General features: G+C 40.2%; 1 protein-coding gene across 1 annotated transcript; it reads right to left on the bottom strand.

Moving 5' to 3' along the window:
• Positions 1–557: 557 nt before the first annotated feature.
• On the bottom strand, positions 558–23,894 carry LOC311605915 (vomeronasal type-2 receptor 116-like; the record flags this gene model as incomplete). Its single annotated transcript, XM_084796752.1, has 7 exons — positions 558–1,462; positions 5,252–5,375; positions 9,574–9,798; positions 19,365–20,171; positions 20,571–20,847; positions 21,531–21,619; positions 23,832–23,894. 7 exons carry the CDS (start codon positions 23,892–23,894, stop codon positions 558–560), a joined length of 2,490 nt encoding a protein of 829 aa, XP_084652878.1.
• Positions 23,895–24,276: the final 382 nt, after the last annotated feature.

The raw sequence follows: 24,276 nt of genomic DNA, 5'->3' as shown, positions 1-24,276 counted from the left end.
ACAACTGCATCAACTTAATTTCTGCTTATACATCTTTTTGAATATTTACTTCATCTTGGTTTACTTTATTCTAACAAATGCATCTAGAAATTTACCAGTTTCTTTGAAAAGTTCCATCTTTCTCACACTTTATATACAGTTACTGTATTTATATACCTTTTATTTCTTGTCCCCAACTCTTCTAGTGACACCAATATTTTTCAAAATTAATGACTGTTAATAAAACCCTCACATACCTAATTTTCAGAAAATATAGAAGAAGGATGAATGATCTTGAGAGCCAAAAACTGAGGGAGCTGGCTGTGATAATATTTCTTCTAGGAATAGTAGATGATATACCATAACTTCTCACCCACATGAACCAAAAAAAATGTGACATAATCAAAGAAGCTACCAACTAACTTGGTAAAGCAGACAGGAGAACCTGTGACAGCCTCAAGCTTCTATAAAGAACCACAGGCACCTGATTAAATCTGAAAATGGAAAAGATGCTCTTCCCCAGGGAAAGGAACAAAAATATTGTAAGTATAATCTAAAATGTAAAAAACTACCAAATTTCAATTAAGGGATTTTTCCCTATACTTTTGACAAGAATATGAATCTGGTCTTATCAAAATAACATAACACTTGGGGAAAAAGATGCACCCTAAGAGCCCTGCACTGGAAGCCAAGATGGAGAAGACCTCCACAGCCACCATGACCTTCCCCTTAGTGCTATGGTAGACAGGAAGAAAGGTGACCCAGACACTGCAGAACACCAGCATGCTGAAGGTCAGGAATTTGGCTTCATTGAACCTGTCAGGCAGATTTCTGGCCATGAAAGCCACAGTGAAGCTACTCAGAGCCAAGAAGCCCAAGTATCCCAGGACAAGGTGGAATGCAATGGCTGAGCCTTTGTTGCACACAATGATGATCAGCCCATGTTCAGAGTGTGTATCTGTTTCAATGAAGGGTGGTGACATCACCATCCAGATTCCACAGAGAACAAGTTGGACAAAGGTACAGATGGGAATGACAAAGTTAGGTGCCCCTGATACCAGCATCCATCTCATTCTTCTTCCTGGAGTAGTCAGCTTGAAGGCCAGGATCACAGTAATTGTCTTGGCCAACACAGTGGACAAGGCCACTGTGAAAAAGACTCCAAATGTGATTTGCTCTAGGATACAGGTGCCCATGTTGGGATGCCCAATGAAGAGCAAGGAGCAGAGGAAACAGAATGTGATAGAGATCAATAGGATGTAGCTTAGAATGCAGTTATTGGCTTTCACAATGGGCATGTCATTATGTTTCACAAAAGTACCAAGTACAAGGGATGTGAGGATAGAGAAACACAGGGACATGCAGGCCAGAGCCATCCCCAGTGGGTCCTCAAAAGCCAGAAAGGACACATGTCTTTGCAGGCAGTGTGTGTGCTCTGTGTTGGCATACTGGTCATCTGGACAGCTCACGCACTGCTCCACATCTGCAGAGATCATTAACAACAAACCATAATAAATTTTCATCATTATATACATAATAATTTAGTATCTGCATTAATCAGAGGAATCCACAGTAAACAATTTGTTGTTAAGCAACAGTTTTTATCTTGTCTATTAGAGGAAGCAGGGACATCAGGATGCTCTACAGCAATGCATCCCTGCGGGTGGAACATACCACCTTCATGATAAAGGGAGAAGAAAAGTTACTTATTGTTATGTATAACTTTCACATTATTTAACGTTTATAAAAATAAGAAAAATACTTTGTCAGTGCCTTACACATAGTAATATAAAATATCTAATATTAATTAATTACTCAAAACTTAAATTTACTATGTACAAATCTATGGACTCTGTTTGTGGCAGTTTGAGTGAAAATGGCCGAGTATATCAGAGATCTGACTGCTCGGTTACGAGGGAGCAGCACTATTTGAAATGATTAGGTTATGTGTTCTTGCTGGAGTTAGTTTGACCCAGTTGGAGTAGGTATGTTGAGCTAGAGAAACTATGTCTGATGGTGGGCTTAGGGATTTTAAAAGCTCCAGCACCCCCAGTGTCTCTCTCTTCCTCTTGTCTGAGGATCTGTATGGAGGATACTCCATCACTTTTCTGGAACCATGCATGACTTCACACTGCAGTACTCCCTCACACTATGATATGAGACAGTGTCTGAAAATGTATTCAAGCCCCATTAAATGCTTTCTATCATAATGGCTGTCATAGTCAATATATTGCTATGACAAGCCTGACCCTGCTGCTTGTTGGGAAAATGTGAATTTTGGAACTTTAGATTAGGAAAACAGTTGAATGTTTTAAGGGAGAATTAATAGGCAATACTAAGGGAAGCATAGAAGATCATACTTAGGAATATTTTAACTATGTAGGCCAAACTCAAAAAGTTTTAGAGGGGAAAATATTAGTGGATGGCCTAGAGACTTTTAATATTTTGATTTTTACCCTTTCTATAAAAAATCTGCCTGCGTTTAAATTGAATAGTTTTTGATGAAATGTTTTGCCTGAGAAAATGCTAAGATAGTCTAGTTTTGACTATCTCATAAGGTTGTTAGTGATCACTCATATAGAACAATAGAGAAAAGGAGCTAGGACAGCAAGGAAAAATTCAAAATCTACAGTTTAAGGAGAAAAAGAGCACTCGGTGTGTAGAGGAGCAAATTCCAGAGCGCAAGGCAATGAAAAGTTTAAAGAAAATCCTGAGCTAAGTGAAATCAATGGACTGGCAAGCTCAGAGCAAGACCCACTGAGCTAAGCTTCCAGTGTGTGAAAGGAATGGGATGAGAAACTTAACCCATGGAAGATGTCATCCAAAATAGAAAGTTGTTGAAAATGTCTTTAAACAATGGACCAAGTTTTATTTCCAATCAACAGAAAGCCTTGGAAGCTTTAGCCACATGGTTCTGGCTTTAGAATAAGAGATAGAAGTAAGGGATTGTGAAATCTCCCTCCATAACTATGGAAAGCCACTAAACCAGGTATTTGTCAGATATCTCAGTGTGTACAGGCTACCAGGTAAAGCTATGGATGTAAATATTGGGTTTTATTAGAGTTCCCAGAATTTTTGGAAATTTCAGAGTCATGAGTGACCTGCCAAGGAAAGCTGAAGACAGGGCTTCAAACTAGCCCAAGACAGAAGTTTGTTGCAGTCAACAAAAATGGAAGAAGTAGGGGATGTGAAGAGTGCCTTGACATCCCACATGGAGATGCAGAATTTGGAGTTCTCTCGGCTGAATTTGGGTCTGTCTTTGGATTCCACAATTTGTCTTGACTTTGCTTTGGCTCATCCTTTTTGAAATGGTAGTAATGTGTTCATTGTCCTAGTATCTTGGCAGTATGGAAGTAATAATATGCTTTATTATTTTGCTTTACAAGGGGTTACAGTTAAGAGATTGCCATGAGTCTCAAAAAAGACTGTAAACTTTTGAAATTTAAGCAGTGTTGAAAGTGTGAGAGATCATGAGTAGTTTTGAAGTTGGACTAACTGTTTCTGTGTTAAGATGTGGCTTCAGGCTTGTGGGACCAAAAAGGTGGTATATGGTGATTTGAAAAATTATAGCTCTTGTTGGCTTAAGATTTCTCTGCTTGATCAATAGTGAGTAGCACTATTGGAAATGATTACTAGATGTTGCCTTGTGGTAGTAGATGCAGCCTTGTTTCAGATAGTGTGTCACTGAGAGTGGGGCTTTTTGATGTTAAGATCTCAAGCAGGCCCAGTGCCTGGCCCTCTGTTCCTGCTGTCTAAGTATCTGGTTATAGAACGTTCTCCAGAACCATATCTGCCTGTGTGCGGCCATGTTCCCTGCTATCATAATAATAGACTAAGCATCTGAAAGTGTAAGCAAGCCCCAATTCAATGCTTTCTTTTAAAGGAATTATCATGTTCATTGTGTCTCTTCACAGCAATAAATCACTGACTAAGGAAGACACCATGTCTAGATTAAAAAGCCAGCCAATACAACGCATTGTGCACATTGCCTCATACCCTTGGCCTGTATCTCCATATAGCAAAAGGATATATAATGTCTAATGCACATACCGTTTGCATAAAGCAATATTTCCAATAAAGAAGCCTTACATCTCATGTAACAAAGTCCACTTCGGCTTAAGTTCATCACTTCAACAATTAACATACGGATTTGGAAAACCGACATTTGCTTTTCAAACCAATATCTATTCCTATGATGTCTGATATATGGACTTCTCTATGTTAATATATACTTTTGTTCTTGTCACTACTCATATATTAGGAGCAAAAATCCAAACTACTCATTTATTTTGTATATCACAGCATAAAAATATAAATTGTTATTAAACATTTTATTTAACATTGCTGCATATCTGTCTATATAATGTATCTTGCTTTACTCTACCTCTCTAGGACATTTGCTACCAACTCGCGGATAGAGGGGATATATAGTATTGATTCAAGTGATGGTATTGGGAGGTGCTGAAGGATGAAATTGAAGGGGAAGTAATAATCTTTCAATTAAAAGATATTTAAATAGGATAAAATCATGTGTGTATGAGGTACACATAAATGTGTATCCATGGTTGCGTGTGTAATTTTTGCATGTCAATCAGAGAACACATGTCTCTTTGCATGTATTTGCTGTTCAGAAGACAGTCATCATCCATGTTTCTTTACTGTCTATTCACTGTGGTAAAGTCCTTTTTATTCCCAACTATACGTTCCAAGCTAAATATCATGCAATGTTATGCATATTTTGGATCCTTCCTTCATTTCTCAGCAGCACTGATTACTGAGGAAATCTACCACATCTTTGTGTGCATCTGGGAATGTGCCCTCCTGTCCTAATTCTTGCAAAGCAACTGCTTCATCCTATGAGCTGTGCCCTAAGATCTTAAATACATTTTATTGCACAACAACAAGATTATGAGCTGGGTGCTAGGACAACAAGACGACATGGACCAGTCATGTAAATTTAATTCATACAAAAAAATCAAAGACTATTAGACATATGCAAAGCAGTACTGTGTGCAAATTTTTCTGGTAGAATACTAGTTACAAACCTTTTATTAAACACTTTCTGGAAAATATATAAGACATGTAGCCATCATAATGTGTGGTTTAAGGAAGGCAGTTCATGCTCATTCCATGATGCATAACATGCTTGATATCAGTACAATGATAACACATATTTTATGTCTTCAGTTTCCTTTCATGCCCTGTCAAAGTCTTAGTTTGGATAAAAGAAGATATTCAATTTCAGCAATTTCTTCTGCACACAATTACATACCTGTCTCATTAGACACTTCATTCTCTAGGCACTGGACACAATCAAAGCAGCATTCCACTGTTTGTTCCTGATGTAATTTCCTGAATCCAGGAGTGCATGTCACACTGCATGTAGAAGTGGGAACCTAAGGCAGATGGGATAAGAATTGGTAACAGAGGTGGGTTATATATATATTCTCCTGTTATCCTGTATTATCTTACTCAAGCATTTGAGCATGTCGTCTAAGCCTCTAATGAAATTGAAGGCCATAAAATAGGCCATTAGGTAGCATTCTATGTGTCAATGTATGGGTAAGAAATTAAGATTTCTTTCTTCCAAAATGTAGGAAAGAGCCTAGGTCTCATTGGCACAGGAGACAACATACTGAATGGAAAGCCAACAGACCAGGCTCTAAGATCAAAAATTAATAAATGGGACATAATGAAACGGAAAAGTTTATGTAAGGCAAAGATACTGTGAGCAGAACAAAGTGACAGACCACATATTAGGAAAAGATCTTTACCAATCCTGCAACCAACAAAGGGCCAATATATAAAATATATAAAGAACTCAAGAAAGCAAACACCACCAAGCCAAATAATCCAAGTAAAAATGGGGGAGAGAACTAAACAGAGAAGGCCCAACAGAAGAATATCGAATGGCTGAGAAACATTTAAAGACATGCTTAATGTTCCTAGTCATCAGGGAAATGCAAATCAAAACGACTTGGAAATTCCATCTTACACCTGTCTGAAGGTGAAGATCAATAACTCAAGTGACAACACATGCTGGTTAAGATGTGGAGAAAGTGGAACACTCCTCCACTGATGATGTGAGTGCAAACTTGTGCAGCGACTCTGGAAATGAATATTGTGCTTTCTCAGAAAATTGCGAATAGTTCTACTCCAAGATCCAGCTATACCATTGCTGGGCATATACACCAAATGATGCTCCACCATACAACAAGGACATTTGCTCAACTATGTTCATAGCAGCTTTATTTGTAATAGCAAGAATCTAGAAACAACCTAGGTGTCACTCAACTGAAGAATGGATAAAGAAACTGTGGTTCATCTACACAATGGAATACTACTCATCTTAAAAACATGGACATCTTGAAGTTTGCAAGCAAAATGATGGAACTAGAAATGATCATCCTAAATGAGATAACTGAGACCCGAAAAGACACTATATATAATCCTCTGAGAGACTCCACCAGGTGGAAGATAGGGACAGTTACTAAGAATTGAAGTTGGACACTGGGCAGAGTGCTGAGAGTGTAGCTAAGAGTGGGGGGATGTAAAGCCTTGGAGGGAGCAACAGCTCCAAAGGGAGACCAACCAGCCTGTGCATGGAGGCACAGGGGGTTCTCCACAAACTGATGATCCAGTCAGTGACAACATATGCAAAGAACCAAGAACCCTTTTTCAAATGTAGCCAATAAGATCCTTCACATGGGAAGATGGGGAAACTGCTGCTAAACCTCTCCTATACACTCAGTGGCCCACTACTTTGCCTCTGCCCCTTAGCAAGATTTCATAGTGGGCACACAGTGGAAGGGGATGCAGATTACTCTCATGATACGCTCTAGTCCCCAGAGGTCTAGAACAGGAGAATGAGCAGAAGATGGAGGTAGAGTGCCAGTGGGAAGACAAGAAGGAGAGGATAACAAGTGGGAGGTATAATGAATAAATTATAATAAATAAAATATACACTTAAAATCTGAACAGAGAAGATGGTTACTGCAGAGACAGAGAAACAAATCAAGAACCATGAATGGTGAGGATCTACACACTCTGCTCAATTGTAGTACATAGACAGCACAGTCTCCTTCTGGGTCCCACAATATGGGTATTATGAAACACCTCTGATATGGACTGGGACCTTGTAATGCTGGTCACTTCTGCCCTGACAGCATGGCCTTGGCAAGCCACAGAGGAAAATGTTACGTGTTAGCACAGGGAACACTGGATAAACTGAGTTCCGACTTTAGGAGAAGGGAGCTCCTCTTTCTAAGGACTAGGAGAGGGATGGTAAGCGGGACAGGATTGGGAAGCGTTAAGGGAGGGGGCTGCAATCTGGATGTAAAGGATTCAAAGGAATTCAAACTTCTAATCCCACTACATGGGAATAGCTCTGAGACTGGCTGAGATATGAATGCAAATGCATAGACAAGGCTTCATGTTGGTCACAGATCCTCTGAGACATTTTACTAGAGGCCACTCTTTGTAGACCATGAAGGAAGATTGTCAGATGTCTTACTTCTGCTCATACAATGAGCAGAGAATCAGCCTTAATAGATCTGTGCATCCTACACACCTCATACTATTACAGTGTTAGAACTGTGTAATGCCTGTGATAAATTATGTTTTCAGAAAAAAAGTACCGGACACTGATACTGGATCAAACCTGACAAAATTCATGTCTCATAGCAGGCTGCATGCTGACATCCTGCATGCCCCTTGTTCCAGCCCCAGGCGCCTCAGTTGCTGTTACCCATCAGAACTGGACAGTGAGTTAGAACACTTCTGAAGCCAATTCATCCAGCATTTCAGTCTGTCCCTTACAGGATTTCTACTAAGCCTGGAATCTCTCAACATTTAGAAACTGGACCACAAATGCAATCCCTGGCTTGCTTAACTATTTTCACTGATTTTTTTTATGCCGCTTCTAAGGTATTATTTGCCCCAAATCAGCCTGAAGAAACCGTAAGAGAATGACATCTCATTTCCTCACCGGGGGGGGGGGGTGCGGGGTGGGGTAGGTTTCTGTTTGTCCTTTTGGTCTTCAAACGCTTATTTTCATTGGGGTTTGGTTATAAGTTATTATTGGTCTTATACGGAAAGAAAACTATTTTGGATTTAGGGAGATCTCTCCTTTCTTCTTTCTTTCACAGGTAAAGAGATAGGAGCTGAAGAGAAAGAAAGGGGGTATAGAACTAGAGAGGGAGGATAGAAGGAAAGGTAGATGATTGAACCTACTCCTTACCTCAAGGCCTTAATTGTTACTCACAAAGAAGGTTATTTTTAATTCACAAATATAGAATTTTGTATATTGATGCAAATCATAACTGTGTCAAATACTAACCTAATTTTATCACACAAATATATATCCTAGTGCTAACAGATAGATATGATTCTATAGATATATTTTAAAATGGTTAAAGAAGGTCTTCAAAAGTCTCAATGACCTACAGAATATGACATTAGTTTTTTGTTTTTTTTTTTTGTTGTTGTTTTTTGGGGGTCTTTTTTTTTCTTTTTTGTTTTCCAGACTGGGTGTTTCGGTGTAGCCTTGGCTGCCCTGGACTCACTTTGTAGACTACATTGGCCTCAAACTCACAGCAATCCACCTGCATCTGCTTCCCAAGTGCTGAGATTAAAGGCATGTGCAACCATGCCTGGTCAGAATATGGCATTTAAAGATGTTTTTATTCTTCTAAAGATTCTTTGACAAGACAAATTAACTCATGACAACACCAACCTGAATTCAAAGAAGATGATCAACACCAAAGATTCTCTTTATGGAGTTTGCTTCAAAGGCAGCAAACAAGCCTCTGGGCAAAATGCCCTTGTTTTTGTCACAGACAGAATTCAGCCAAAAAAATGGGCAAGCTTAGATGCAGGCAGATTAGAGGACTGAACTGTGCCATAACAGGTAAGCAAGTCCTCAATAGTTTCTGCTTTGCAAAGATGTCTGGCAGAAATATTGAGCTAGAAGGCCAAAGATGATGCTCCAATGTTATAAAGAGGGTTGAGTGATTGTTCAGGCAGTAAATTGTCTCATTCACTTTTTCATTTTGGATGTTGCTAACATGTACTTTTGGTTCTCTCAGACATTTAAATTTTATTCCTTCTCAAGCATGACGGAGCAGTGAAAAGTTATAGGATGAACACGAGCACAGCACATTGTTAGAGCACCCTCATAGACCTGAAAGTTTTTAAACCTATAATGAAATGATACAGTACAGAGAAATGTTTCTGTAAATAGTTACATGACAGTGTTGATTACGCTATAAGAGCGTACATGTATAATCACAAAACTTCATGGTTTATACCTCATCACATAATTTTAACGGTTTAAATATTTCTCATTCTTCTAATTTTGTATATATGTTTCTACAGTATAGGTGAAGTGGAATGTCATATTAGGTGTCCACGGAAACCAGAGGCAAATGGCCCCATGACCCGCATTTATAGAAAATTGTGAGTCATCAACTTGGATGTTGAAACTGTGCTTGAGTCCTATGCAAGAAGAGCAATTGTGCTTAACTCGGCCATCATTCCAATGACACAATACTTTATAACATAAAAGTATGGATAAGTAAAGGTATGTGTACATACCAGTGTTCTTCCCATGGACCACTCCAAGTCTTCAGATATATGCAACTGTTGGCTTTGTGGGAAATAAGGGGAATAGTCTCCTATTTTCACTTTTAATCCAAACCCTTGTGGAAAATTCCAAATGTTGAAAATGTCATAATCTGTGCACAGTTTTTTTCTCCAATTCATGTTCACTAGCTCTCCAACAGGGTTAGTAAATACAATGTTCTTCAGAAAAGAAGCTACCTAAAGGAGATGCATCATTAAGTAGTTACATATACCTACCCAGGAAGGCCAAGTGACGTTGTGAATATTCAGCAATTTCCAATATAGGCCAGAAAAGACATTTATGTTGATGGTTACCTATCCAGTGAAAAGCAAGATATCTCATAGGTAATTACATTATATTATACTTCATTTCTATGTTTTATGGTGCAAAATGTCAGAAAAATGCTTACCAAATATTGAGTAACATAGTACAAGAGATCTTTACATTCATTACTTGTGTGAAAACTGTCAACACACCAACTAACTAAGTCTGGATGTTAAGTATGTGTGTGTGTGTGTGTGTTGTGTTACTGTGTGTCTGTGTGTGTGTGGAGCAAAACATTTTAAAGTAGAAGCCAAAAAAACCCTGAGAGACTAAGAGGCCTGAAATCTGTTGAATGGAAGACAGGTAGCGTGTAAATCATGTAAATATTGTATACATATATAAAATACAAATAAATTTAATAAAAATTTGTAGTCATTATATGTCTACATAAGTAATTGATGTTTTATAAAAATAATTATCCATGGCATTGGTCGATACATGTTTTTTCTTGAGAAATAAATTATGTTCTAATTGTCATTTGTCTACTTTATGATAGATATTTTAGTTATTATTTCTCATATCAAACTCATTTGGTGAAATGTTCAGATGCATTCTCACAAAACTGACTATCTTCATACAAAAATGTTGTCATCCATTTAATGTTAATCTTGTGTTGGGGGGATGGTCTAATGTATTTTGTTGCTAATTACTACTTGCTGTCTCTGTGACCCACATTTTGATGAATAAAAAGCCATCCCACCTGGGCAAGGCAGAGGAGATGAAGGTGTGGCTAAGATTCCTGGGCTTAGGAGAGATACAGGAATCCTGGGAAGAAGAAGAGAGAGAGACCCGAAGAGGGTCCCAGGAAAGGGAGAAAAAGGCTGCCATGGGTTAGATGGAAGAGAAACACATGACCGGTGTGGAGGGAGACTTGTCCTAGATGCAGAACATTAACCAGTATTTGGGATAATGGATAGGAGGTAGCTTGATAGAAATATTTAGAAGCAGATGGCATGGTAGTGGGGCAGGTATGTGATATCTGCCCCACTCCCTGTTTCCCCTATGGGAAATAGTTTAGAGAATTGATGTCTGCCCTGCCCCAGGATAACTAAGGCTATTTTAAAATATAACAAGTATCCATGTCTTAATTGATTGCTAGCCAGGCATACTAATATTACAGATAATTTAATAACAACAAACTTGTGTAGTATATTTATTCACTTAAAATTTTTAGGAGCCGGGTGGACCTTGTTTAGAAACCGGAGTAATCGAGTAAGAGATTTGGACAATTTTCTTAACCAGAAACACCAAGCTTCTGACTCCATCACAGCGGGAGAATTCCAATGTTCAACAGAAGTAAACTACAGAAATCCTGTACACCCCGGAATGCTCGGTGAGCATGGACCAACTGGCAAGGAGCCGCTGCAGTAGCCGCAGCCGCACAAACAGGTAGCCGGGGATACAGGCAAGATCCTGCCTGCAGAGGGGTTTGGCGCAGTGTCTGGAAGACCTGGACAGTAACAGGTCCGTGGGATCAGAGAGCATGGTTCTGGTGGTCCACAGTGAGACCCTAAACATGCACAGAGCACGGACCCCCTCCCTAGAGAGCAGCCTCTGTGCCTGCAGATACTCAAACAGGTAGCTCAGATCGCTGGCAAGGCCCCGCCTACTGAGGCAATTGCCAGGTAGTTCTGAAGAGCTGCACAGAAATAGGTCTAGGGGGAACAGAGAGCGTGCTTCGTGGGGTCCACAGTGAGACCCTAACCCGCCCGGAGCACAGATCCCCTAGAGAACAGCCGCCGTGCTTGCAGACACTCAAACAGGTAGTGCAGGTCGCTGGCAAGGCCCTGCCTAATGAGGTGATTACCAGGGATTTTGGAAGACCTGGACAGAAATAGGTTCAGGGGGAACAGAGAGAGAACTTCTGAGGGTCCACGGTGAGACCTTGAACCCGCTCAGAGCACAGACCCCCCTAAAGAACAGCCTCCTTGTCTGCAGATACTCAAACAGGCAGGGAAAATCGCTGGCAAGGCCCGGCCTACTGAGGCGATTACCGGGGATTCCGGAAGATCTGGACAGAAATAGGTCTAGGGGGGAACAGCGAGCGTGCTTCCAGGGGTCCACAGTGAGACCCTAACCCGCGTGGAGCACAGATCCCCTAGAGAGCAGCCGCCGAGCCTGCAGACACTCAAATGTGTAACAGATTGCTGGCAAGGCCCTGCCTTCTGAGGGGCTTACCTCGGAGTCCTGAAGATCTGGACAGTAACAGATCCAGGGGTAACAAAGAGTGTGCTTCTGGGGGTCCACTGTGAGACCCAGAACCAGCAAGCAGCTGCTGCGGCTGCAGACTCTCAAGTGGGTAGCCTGGAGCAGGCAAGGTCCTGCTGGCTGAGGTGATTGGCATGGTGCCTGGAAATCTGGACAACACTAGGCCCAGTGGGAACAGAGCGTTTTTCTGGGAACCCACAGAAAGTTTCAGAGCCCATGCAGAGAGCACAGACCGCCCTCAAGAGCAGCCACCAGGCCTGCAGCCATCCAAGTGGGTAAACAGAAGCAAAGACAAGGCCCCACCTACTGAGGTGATTAGCGTGGTGATCCACCTGCAGGTGTGATTGGCACGGTGTCTGGAAGATCTGGACCATACTAAGTCCAGGGGGATTAGAGAGAGTGTTTCTGGGCTCACCAGTCTGCAAAGAGTCCCAGAGCTCGACAGGAGAGCAGGCAGGTGGGGATACACCTGCCAGCTGCAGTGCTAAAGCTGTGCCTACAGCTTGTCTATTCTGTGCTAAGAATTTAGAGGAAGGGTGAACTCTTCCCAGCAGTGAGACAGGTGCCTGCCATCGTTAACCTCGAGCTTTGTATCTGAGACTGAACTGTGGGCGGTGTATCTCCAGGCTGGAACTACTGGCCCAGGAAAAGCATAAGACAACGGATGGCTCTGACACCAGACTTACCCGCCAGTCCGGAGAAAGCCCCAGAGGCCAGGGGCCAGGTGAGCAGGAGTGCAAAACCTAACACCAGAGCCGAGGGTATTAGCCTCACCTGCACCCCCTGTCTTCCTCTCAGACCATTCGTGGGCCTGTTGCCTCAGAGGGAACAGGGAACGTGGATCTGAGCCTACCAGTCCACAGAGAAACCCAAGGCCATCACAGGGGACCAAGAAGCTATGGATACCCCCCCCCAGACACAGAGCTAAAATGGTACACCCAGATGGTCTAATCTAAGAACCTGGAGGAACGGTGCACACTGGCCAACAAGCTCAACAGGTTCCCGCCAGTGATAACCAGGAACTTGGTATCTGAGACTGAACTGTGGGCAGTGTAACTCCAGATTGGAGTTACTAGCCCAGGAAAAACACAGGAAAACAGTTGGTTCTAATCTTGGAAAAACCTGCAAGTCCTGAGAAAGCCTCAGGGTCTGGAAACCACTGCAATGCGAGCACAAAACCAAACTCTGAGCCAAGGGTGTTTGCATCAACTGTGCCCCTTGTCTTCCTTCCTGACCACCTGCAGGCACGCTGCCCCAGGAGGAATGGAGAGTGTATATCAAGCACACCAACCCTTAGAGAGACCCAGGGCCCACACAAGGTCTCAGGCAGCTGCAGTCACACCACCAGCCACAGCTTTAAGGCTTACCACTGATGAGCAGACATGCTTGAGGGCATGTCACACCTGCCCACCCTCTGTCTCCCTCTCTGGATGCTTGGTGGGCCTGTTGGCCCAGGCAGAACAGAGAGGGTGGATCAGGGCCCCAACTTCAGAGACAGCAAAATGACTAGAGGTCAATGCAAAATCTTAAACAACAAAAGCCAGAAAAATATGGCATCTCCAGATCCCAATTATCCCAATGAAAACAACCCTAAGAACTCAAACACAATTGAAATACAAGAAAATGACCTCCATTCCATTGTAATGAAGATGATAACTGAGCAAACAAATAATAACCAAAAACAAATGCAAGAAGACGCAGCCAAACAAATCGAAGACATTAAAAAAGACCTATAGAGAGGAACTGGAAAAAATCCAGGAAAAAGCAAACAGCCAGATGATTGAAGTTAATAAAACAATTCAAGAGTTGAAGACCCATAGAAAGTCACTGGAAGAAACTAAAAAAAACCAAAAAAACAAAACAAAACAAAAAAAACCCAAAAAACCAAAAAACCACAAACAGCCAGATGAAGGAAATTAATAAAATGCTTCAAGATCTGAAGATGAAAATGGAAACAATGATAAAAACACAGACAGAAGAAAGACAGGAACAAACGAACTCAGAGAAGAATGCAGGTAATACAGACCTAAGTTTCTCTAGCAGAATTCAAGAGATGGAGGAACAAATCTCGGCAGTATAAGAATCTATGGTAGAACTTGAAACAAGCATTAAAGAAAATGCTAAATCTGAAAAGTTCCCAACTCAAAACATCCAAGAAATAAAGGACACCATGAAAAGACAAAATCTGAGGATAATAGGAGTTGAGGAAAGAGAAGATGCTGGGCACCAAGGACCTGAAAATATCTTCAACAAAATCATAGAAGAAAATTTTCCCAATCTAAGGAAGGAGGTGAAGATAAATGTACAAGAGGCCTATAGAACACCAAATAGAATAGACCAGAAAAGAAAACCTCCTGCCACATAGTAATCAAGACACAAAATGTACAGAATAAAGAAAAATATTAAAAGCAGCAAGGGAAAAGAGCCAATTAACATTTAATGGCAAACCTATCAGAATTACACCCAACTTCTCAACAGAGACCATAAAAGACAGAAGGGCCTGTACAGAGGTCCTGCAAACCCTAAGAGACCATAGGTTCCAGGCAAGACTACTCTACCCAGCAAAACTCTCAATAAATATTGATGGAGAAAACAAGATTTTCCATGATAAAAACAAATTCAAACAGTTTCTGTTCTTACAGAAGTTAATAGAAGGAAAACTCCAAACCAAGGTGACAAACTACAACCTAAACTATAGGGATTTAGATAACTATACTGTTGCAAAAACAACCACATAAGTACTCTACTGCAACCAACGTCAAAATCATGGGACGTAACAGTCACTGGTCACTAATATCTCTCAACATTAATGGTCTCAATTCTCCAATAAAAAGACACAGACTAATCAAATGGATGCGTAAGCAAGATCCAACATTCTTCTGCATCCAAGAAACACATCTTGCCCATAATGATAGACATTATCTCAGGGTAAAAGGCTGGGAAAAAGTGTTCTAAGTAAATAGACACAAGAAACAAGCTGGTGTAGCCATTTTAATATATAATAAATTAGACTTTACAAAAAATAAATCAAAAGAGATGAGGAAGGACACTTTATACTCATCAAAGGTAAAGTCAACCAAGATGACATCACAATTCTGAACATCTATGCCCCAATACAAGGGCACCCACATTTGTAAAAGATGTATTAACAAAGCTCAAACCACACATCGATCCCCACACACTAATACTGGGAGACTTCAGTACCCCACTTTCACTGAAGGATAGGTCATTGAAACAAAAACTAAACCAAGAAGTAATATCATTAACCAATGTCATGAATCAAATGGATCTAACAGATATCTACAGAAATTTTCACCCAACCACAAAGGATTATACCTTCTTCTCAGCACCCCGTGGAACCTTCTCCAAAATTGACCTCATTATAGGTCACAAAGCAAGCCTCAACAGATTCAAGAAGATTGAAATAATACCTTTTATCCTATCAGATCACCATGGTCTGAGACTGGACTTCAACAACAACAGAAACAATAAAAAGCCTACACACCTAAATAACTCTCTACTTGATGACACCTGGGTCAGGGAAACAATAAAGAAAGAAATAGAAGACTTCCTGCAATTCAATGAAAATGAAGGAACAACATATCCAAATTTGTGGGACACATTGAAGGCAGTGCTAAGAGGAAAATTCATAGCACTAAGTGCCTTTAAGAAGAAAGTGGAAACATCCCACATACGCAACTTAACAACACAGCTAGATGCACTAGGAAAAAAGAAGCAGAAAAACCAAAGAGGAGTAGACATCTGGAAATAATCAAACTCAGGGCTGGAATCAATAAATTAGAAACAAAGAGAGCAATTCAAAGAATCAACAAAAACAGGCGCTGGTTTTTTGAGAAAATCAACAAAATAGACAAACCATTAGCCAAACTAACTAAAAGGCAGAGAGACACTATCCAAATCAACAAAATCAGAAATGAAAAGGGAGACATAACAACAGACACTGAGGAAACAAAAATAATCATAAGATCCTATTTTCAAAGCATACGTGCCACAAAATTTGAAAATCTATAGGAAATGGACAATTTCTTGATTGCTTTCACTTGCCAAAACTGAACCAAGAACGGATAAACCAATTAAACAGTCCTATCTCTCCTTATAGAAATAGAAGCAATTATTGATAGTCTCCCACCACCCCCTCAAAAAAGCCCAGGGCCAGATGGTTTCAGCACAGAATTCTACCACACCTTCAAAGAACAGCTAATACCAATACTCTTCAAGCTACTCCAAAAGATAGAAATGGATGGAACTCTACCTAATTCATTCTATGAGGCCACAGTCACGTTGATACCTAAGCCCAGCAAAGATCCAACAAAAAAGAGAACTTCAGACCAATTTCTCTTATGAACATTGATGCAAAAATACTCAATAAAATACTCCCAAAAGGAATACAACAACATATCAAAGATTTCATTCACCATGACCAGGTAGGCTTCATTCCTGGCATGCAGGGTTGGTTTAATGTTCAAATATCCATCAATGTAATCTACCATATAACAAACTGAAAGAAAAAAAACCCACATGATCATCTCCTTAGATGCAGAAAAAGCATTTGACAAAATCCAACACCCTTTCATGTTTAAAGTTTTGTAGAAATTGGGAATACAAGGCACATGTCTAAACATAATAAAGGCTATATACAGCAAGCCAATAGCCAACTCAAGGAAATTCCTCTAAAATCGGGGACCAGACAAGGCTGCCCACTTTCTCCATATCTCTTCAATATATTTCTTGAGGTTCTAGCCAGAGCAATAAGACAACAAAAGGAGATCAAGGATATGGGAAAGGAGGAAGTCAAACTATCCCTATTTGCTTATGATATGATAGTGTACATACGTCACCCCCGAAATTCCACCGGAGAACTCCTACAACTGAAAAACACCTTCAGCAAATTGGCTGGATACAAAATTAACTCAAAAAAGTCAGTAGCCTTTCTATATACAAAAGACAAACATGCAGAGGAAGAAATTAAGAAAGCTACACCCTTCACGATAGCCACAAGCAATATAAAATATCTAGGAGTAATTCTAACCAAGCAAGTGAAGGACTTATTTGAAAAAAAAACTTTAAGTCTCTGAAAGAAGTGATTGAAAATGACATCAGGAGATGGAAGGATGTCCCTTGTTCATGGATCGGGAGAATTAATATAGTAAAAATGGCCATCTTACCAAAAGCAATTTACAGATTCTATGCAATCTCTATAAAAATACTTACACAATATTTTAAAGACATTGAAAGGTCAATTCTCAACTTCATATGGAAAAACAAAAAACCCAGAATAGCAAAAACAATCCTATGCAATAAGAGATCTCCTGGAGGAATCTCCATTCCTGATCTCAAGCTGTACTATAGAGCAACAGTAATTAAAACAGGATGGTACTGGCACAGCAATAGGCCGGTGGATCAATGGAATCAAATTGAAGACCCAGAAATGAATCCACACACATATGGTCACTTGATTTATGACAAAGAAGCCAAATCTATACAATGGAAAAAGGATAGCATCTTCAACAAATGGTGCTGGTCTAACTGGATGTCCACATGTAGAAAAATACAGTTGGACACATATTTGTCATCATGTACAAAATTCAAGTCCAAGTAGATTAAAGACCTCAACATAAAACCAGAGACACTAAATCAGGTGGAAGAAAAAGTGGGGAAGAGCCTAGAACACAATGGCACAGGAAACAACTTCCTGAACAGAACACCAACAGCCCAGGCCTTAATGTCAACAATTAATAAATGGGACCTCATGAGGCTGAGAAGATTCTGTAAGGCAGGAGACACTGTCAAGAGAACAAAGCAACAGCCTACAGACTGGGGAAGATCTTCATCAACCCTACATCTGATGAAGGTCTGATATCCTAAATATGTAAAGAACTCAGGAATTAAACACCACCAAACCAAATAACTCAATTGAGAAATGGGGCTTGGAACTAAACAAAGAATTCCTCAACAGAGGAATATCAAATGGCTGAGAAACACTTAAAGAAATGCTCAACCTCCTTAATCATCAGGGAAATGCAAATCAAAACAACTCTGAGATTCCATCTTACTCCCATCAGAATGGCCAAGATCAAAAGTTCAAGTGATACTACACGCTGGCGAGGATGTGGAGAAAGAAGAACACTACTTCATTGCTGGTGGGAATGCAGTCCAGTGCAACCACTTTGGAAAGCTATCTGGCACTATCACAGAAAACTGGAAATAGGGCTTCCTCAAGACTCAGCTATTCCTCTCCTTGGAATATACCCAGAAGATGCTCCAACATACACTAGGGACATATGCTCAATCATATTCATAGCAGTCTTATTCATAATAGCCAGAACATGGAAACAGCCTAAATGTCCCTCAGTAGAAGAATGGATAAAGAAACTGTGGTACATTTACACTATGGAATACTACTCAGCTATTAAAAACAAGGAATTCCCAAAATTTGTGGACAAATGGATTGAACTAGAAATGATCATAATGAGTTAGCTAACCCAGAAGCAGAGAGACTCAAATAATATATACTCACTTATATCTGAACACTAGGCCAAGGGGCATGTCTCATGAAAGTCTTCACTTACCAGAAAAATGAGATAGTGGTAAGGACATCATAAGGTAGGAGAAATGTGGGAGATAGGGAAGTAGATGGATCCAGAGCGTCCTAGAAACCTACAAGAAAAACACTATGATTGGCAGATTTGGGCCCAGGGGTTCTGCTCAATCTATGAAGGACAATATGTGCAGTAAACTTCAAACCCCTACCCAGACCTAGCCAAGGGACAAAATATTCTCCACAGTTAAGTGGAGACTAGGGACTGACTTTCACACGAACTGGTGCCCCTTATTTGGCCATATCCCCTTGATGGGGAGGCCTGATGGCACTCGAAGGAAGGATAGCAGACTATGAAGAAGAAATTTGATAAACTAGCATCATATTCAAGGGGAGGAGGTCCCAAGAGTCACAAACATAAGGAAGGGGAATGGGGTGAAAGTGAGGGTGAGGGAGGAATGGGAGGATGCATGGGATGGAATAGCAATTGAGATGTAATGTGAATGATTTTATTTTTCAATAAAAAAATATTTGGGACAACAGGCAAAAAAAAAGTTAATATTAAAGTGTTTTGAAGTCCAGAAATCCTTCTATTCAGAGAATAATTCATATGATCGTTTGTGGGGTATTTTAAAATATCATAACAAGCATAATCTATGTACAATAATTTACCTGATGACAGTCATTGAATATTCCTATGAGTTCTGCTATTTGCTGAGACTCTACTTGTTGAAGAATGACTTCATGGTAGGTGTGGGCCACAGCATAAACAGCATTGTATAAATTGTAACCTTCTTCACTCAAAGCCATCATAAATTTATGCTGCGATAACCATTCCAAAGAAGTGTTGAATGAACAATGATTCATTGTGCTGTAGTTGGTACAGGAAATTGAACAGTTAAAATGATTCCACTTTTGTCTCATCTGTGAAATGTCTACTGGGTATTTGGAAGTGTTCATTGATTCCATAAAATTTCTAAATTTAGAAATATCACCATGGTGATGTGCAAAAGTGACAGCCCCATGGAAGGGGTCAAGGCAGAAGTCTTCCTTATATGTGATGACATCCCATTGTGAGGTGGTGACCCAAATTCTCCGTACACCTAAATATACCCATCTTCTGAAGCTGGCTTCTAGGGTAGAGTTCATTTCACCATAAATGATAACAACCTTTGCTGTGGATGTCAGGATTTGTTTCTCATATATTACACCCCTTGTCACATATAACTGCATATTATCTGGGATCACATTCTCAAAAGCTAAACAGACTCCATTAATTTGCATCTCTTCTTTCAAATCTGAGAGAAACTGAATACCCTTGCCATCCTCCATGATTACCAAACCTATCCAGGACCATGAAAAATAAAGCATCAAAGAGACCATGGCATTGGTCAAACAGGTATCCTTGTGTGCTATCTGGTAGACATGGGGAAACTGGACATTGTCATTCAGAATAGAAAGAAATGGTCCAATGAAAATCTGAAGGATGAAGAACAGAAGAAGCTATGTGAGAAATATGCTTGGTTGGAAGTTCTTTCTTAGATATGTTGTGTTACTCACTATCCAAAACTCCTATAAAGGACAATAAGATCACTTTCTAAAGGCCCTATATTATTCCAATAGAATTCTTTAATGTTTCTGACATGCTTGTATGTTCAGCCAAAGTTTTGTGTTTGTCCATTTCAATCATTCTTTGTAATACAAGGTAATATTAGTGAAATATTTAATTCTAGAGATACTTTAAAGTATCTAGAGATACTTTAATTCTTTAGAATATACAGATCAGCACATACAAACCCATGCTGCCATTATTCTCTGTCATAATTTAGGGTTAGCACAGATAAACTTTACCTCTCCTCTTTAATCACACAGCCTCACCTTTGGACTTCTAGAAAAAATTGCCAGTTTTAAAGATGTAGTCCATGATGGTCCTGTAAGTTCTATATAACATACAGTTATTCCACAGATATAATTAGGAATTAATTCAGTATTTTTTTGTAGTAAAATTTCATCAATTATTTCCAATGTTTTTAAACACATGTCATCAATAAAGGAAAATACCAAAGACATGTTGGGTAAAATGTAGGAGTTCTTGTTGATCTCATCAGTAGCAAAAAGCAGTACAAGAAAGAACTCATATTTCCATGTTGGTATTCTAAGAGGAGACAGAAGATCATTATGGAGTATGTTATAAAAATGAAAATTTCAAATCAATTTAAGTCAATCTTTTAATATACTCACTCTAAATTTCTGTATAAAGTATATCTTACCAAATATAAGGGAATGGAAAAAGAAATCTTTAAAGACTAAAACATTTTTAGACTTCATCAAAATAGATCATTCTTATATGAGACTATCTGGGCAAAATACATAAAGAGTTGACTTTTTTATATCTGAATCCCACCATGAACTAGAACATGGACCTGGACATTTAATCTGCTATATATTTGTCTTGGAATTCTCAATCTAGAGAAACATTAAAAAAATCATGACTTCAACAATATATCTAAACCATGGCACCTTATCCTGTAATGATTAAAATATATATAAAAAGGCATTACCGAAGATAGACTTGTGCATTTTGGGCCATGTCTTGGGATCAGGAGATCACAGGCTGCCAAACCATCTATAGGGAAGGAGGTGGGGGAAAATTGGAACCAACCCTGCCCCACTGTCCATCATGGCTGATGTCCCGCTAGTTTGGGAGTCAAAAGCTGTGGGAACCCTGCATTCTTCCAAATACTTGAGTAGACAGCAGGCCCTCTGTGGAACAGAGGATCTGTGCAGTGAAACTGAGTTTGAAGAGCTGAGTCCAACACAAACCACAAACCACATTACCTGCTATCTGAATAAGACCTGTGGGACATGTAAGAAGCTCTCAGCTTGGGTCTGTTTCCACCAACACAATGCTTATTGGTGTGGCCAACCTGGGACACAGAAAACTAACAAGAAAATGTGAGGTGGGCACTGGCCACAACCCACATTAGCAGCCAGCTCAAGATGGTCTGTGAGTCACCCAAGCATCTTTGGGCTTGGACTTCTCTCTGCCCACCCAATAATTACCAGCCTGGCCCATCACACAAAGTAAACCAACAAAGGTGAGTTGGGCTTCAGACACACCACACAGTATCCACTATACCATAGTAGCCTGAGGGGTAACAGAGTGGATATCAGCTTGAAGCTCTCTCAACCTGCTCCTCTTCTGCCTGGGCCAGCTGAGACAAAGACAGGGAACCCAGTAGAGCTGAGGTGCATACAGGCTCCAACATTCATTGTCCCCCATCCTGAGAAGACATCAGGGGAGCTCTAGAAATTAGCCTTCAGCTTAGGATTCTCTCTACACACTCCTAACCTGCCTGGTCAATGTAGGGCACACATATAGGGTGACCCCATTGGAGTACCCTCCAGTCCCACTCACAACAGAGATAACCAGATGACTAGAGAACAGGAGAAAAAGAAAAGAATCCCCACCTAATCAATTAAACCAATAGAAATGTGAATTAGAACTAAACAGAGAATTCTCAACAGAGGAATATCGATTGGCTGAGAAACACTTAAAGCAATGCTCAACATCCATAGTCATCAGAGAAGTGCAAATCAAAATGACTCTGAGATTCCATCTTACACCCATCAGAATGGCTAACTTCAAAAACTCAATTGACAGCACATGCTGGCGAGGCTGTGGAGAAAGGGGCACACTCCTTCTATGCTGATGGGAATGGAAACTGTACAATCACTTTGGAATTCCATCTGGCACTTTATCAGAAAACTCAGAATAGAGCTACCTCAAGACCCAGCTATTCCACTCCTTGGAATATACCCAGAAGATGTTCCACCACAAAACCAGGACCTATGTTCAACCATGTTCATAGCAGCTTACTTGTAATAGGCAGAACCTGTTACTCAGTCAAGAATGTATAAACAAACTGTGGTACATTTATAGTATTGAATATTACTCATCTATTAAAAAAAAAGGAAATCCTGATATTTGTGGACGAATGGATGGAACTAGAAATGATCATCCTGAGTGAGTTAACTGAGACCCAGAAGACTCACATGGTATATACACACTTATAATTGGATACTAGCCCCATAGGGATGTCCCATGAAAGTCTTCACTTACCAGGAGATTGGGATAGATGTGTGAACTTGCTTGGGACTCTAGGTGAGAGAAGTATGGGAGAATAGGGAAATAGAAGGATCCAGAGGGTCCTAGAAACCTACAAGAACAACATCTTGATGGACAGATCTGGACTCAGGAGTGCCTGCTCAAACTACTGCATAAATCAAGGACAATACATGCAGTAAACATTGAACCACTCAGATCTAGTCAATGGACAGGACATTCTCCACAGTTGTGTGGGGAGCAGGGACTGACTCTGGCATGAATCTGGTACCCATATTTGAACATTTCTGCTTGGTGAGGAGGCCTGGTGGTGCTCAGAGAAAGGATAAGCAGGCTACCAAGATAAGATTTGACAGGATGTGACCATACAGTGGGGGAGAATGTCCCCTTCTGTCACAGACCTAGGGGAGGGGAATAGGAAGAAAGAGGACAGGAGAGAAGAATGGGAGGATAGAAGTGAGGGGATAACAATTGAGTTGTAGTCTGTATAAATTAATTAAATAAAAAAGCATTAAAAAAGAAATTGGAGAGTTCCCATACTGTCCAATTTAAAAGCACACCTGAAAGCTCTAGAACAAAGAGAGGCCAACACAGCCAATAGGAGTAGAAAACTGGAAATCATCAAACTCAGGCCTGGAATCAAAAGATTAGAAGCAAAGAGGACACTACAAAGCATCAATGAAATCAAGAGCTGTTGGAGACAATAGGCCATATGGCCAATGTTCAGCCATCTTGTCCAAGTCTTCACCTTTAAGCCTCTGTTTTTCCCAGAGCTTTCCTTTCACCAGACACTAGCTGACCCTGTTGTGAGTCAGCAGTTAGACTAAAGCTAGATGAGGACAGAGCAAGATACCCTGTGTGGCAGGACATTATGAGCCTGCCTGGAATTCCATGTGTTTTGAGAAAAGCCTGCAGCTGGGTTGCTATAGCAATATCCTTCTTTGCTGTCTGACTTATAAAAGATGCTGCCTGACTAATAAAGTTTGAGATCTTGATCAATCAGACTTGCTCACCTTCTTTGTGTCTTTCATTTTGAACAGCTGAACTTCCTCCTGACTTTTAGTCCAACCCTGCATGCTGGGGCAAAGAGCTGGTTCTCTGAGAAAATCAACAGATAGACAAACCCTTGGCGGTCTAAGTATACCACAGAGAGACCATATCTAAATTAACAAAATCAGAAACGAAAAGGGGACATAACAAGAGACACTGTGGAAATCCAAAGAATCTGTAGGTCTTACATCAAAAGCTTATATACCACAGAACTAGAAGGAAATGCACAATTTTCTTCATAGATTTCACTTACCAAAGTTATAACAAGGTCAGGAAAAGTTTAAAAAGTCCAATATTCCCCAAAGTATGTAGAAGCAGGCATCAAAAGCCTCTAAACCACAAAAGCCCCAGGGCCAAATGATTTTAGAACAGAATTCTACCAGACATTCAAAGAATATCTAAAACCAA

Source organism: Acomys minous (genome assembly GCF_964271855.1).
Source record: "Acomys minous genome assembly, chromosome: 9".
NCBI lineage: Eukaryota > Metazoa > Chordata > Mammalia > Rodentia > Muridae > Acomys > Acomys minous.
Note: the sequence above shows the minus strand (reverse complement) of the source record. Positions and strands in the feature narration are given on the sequence as shown.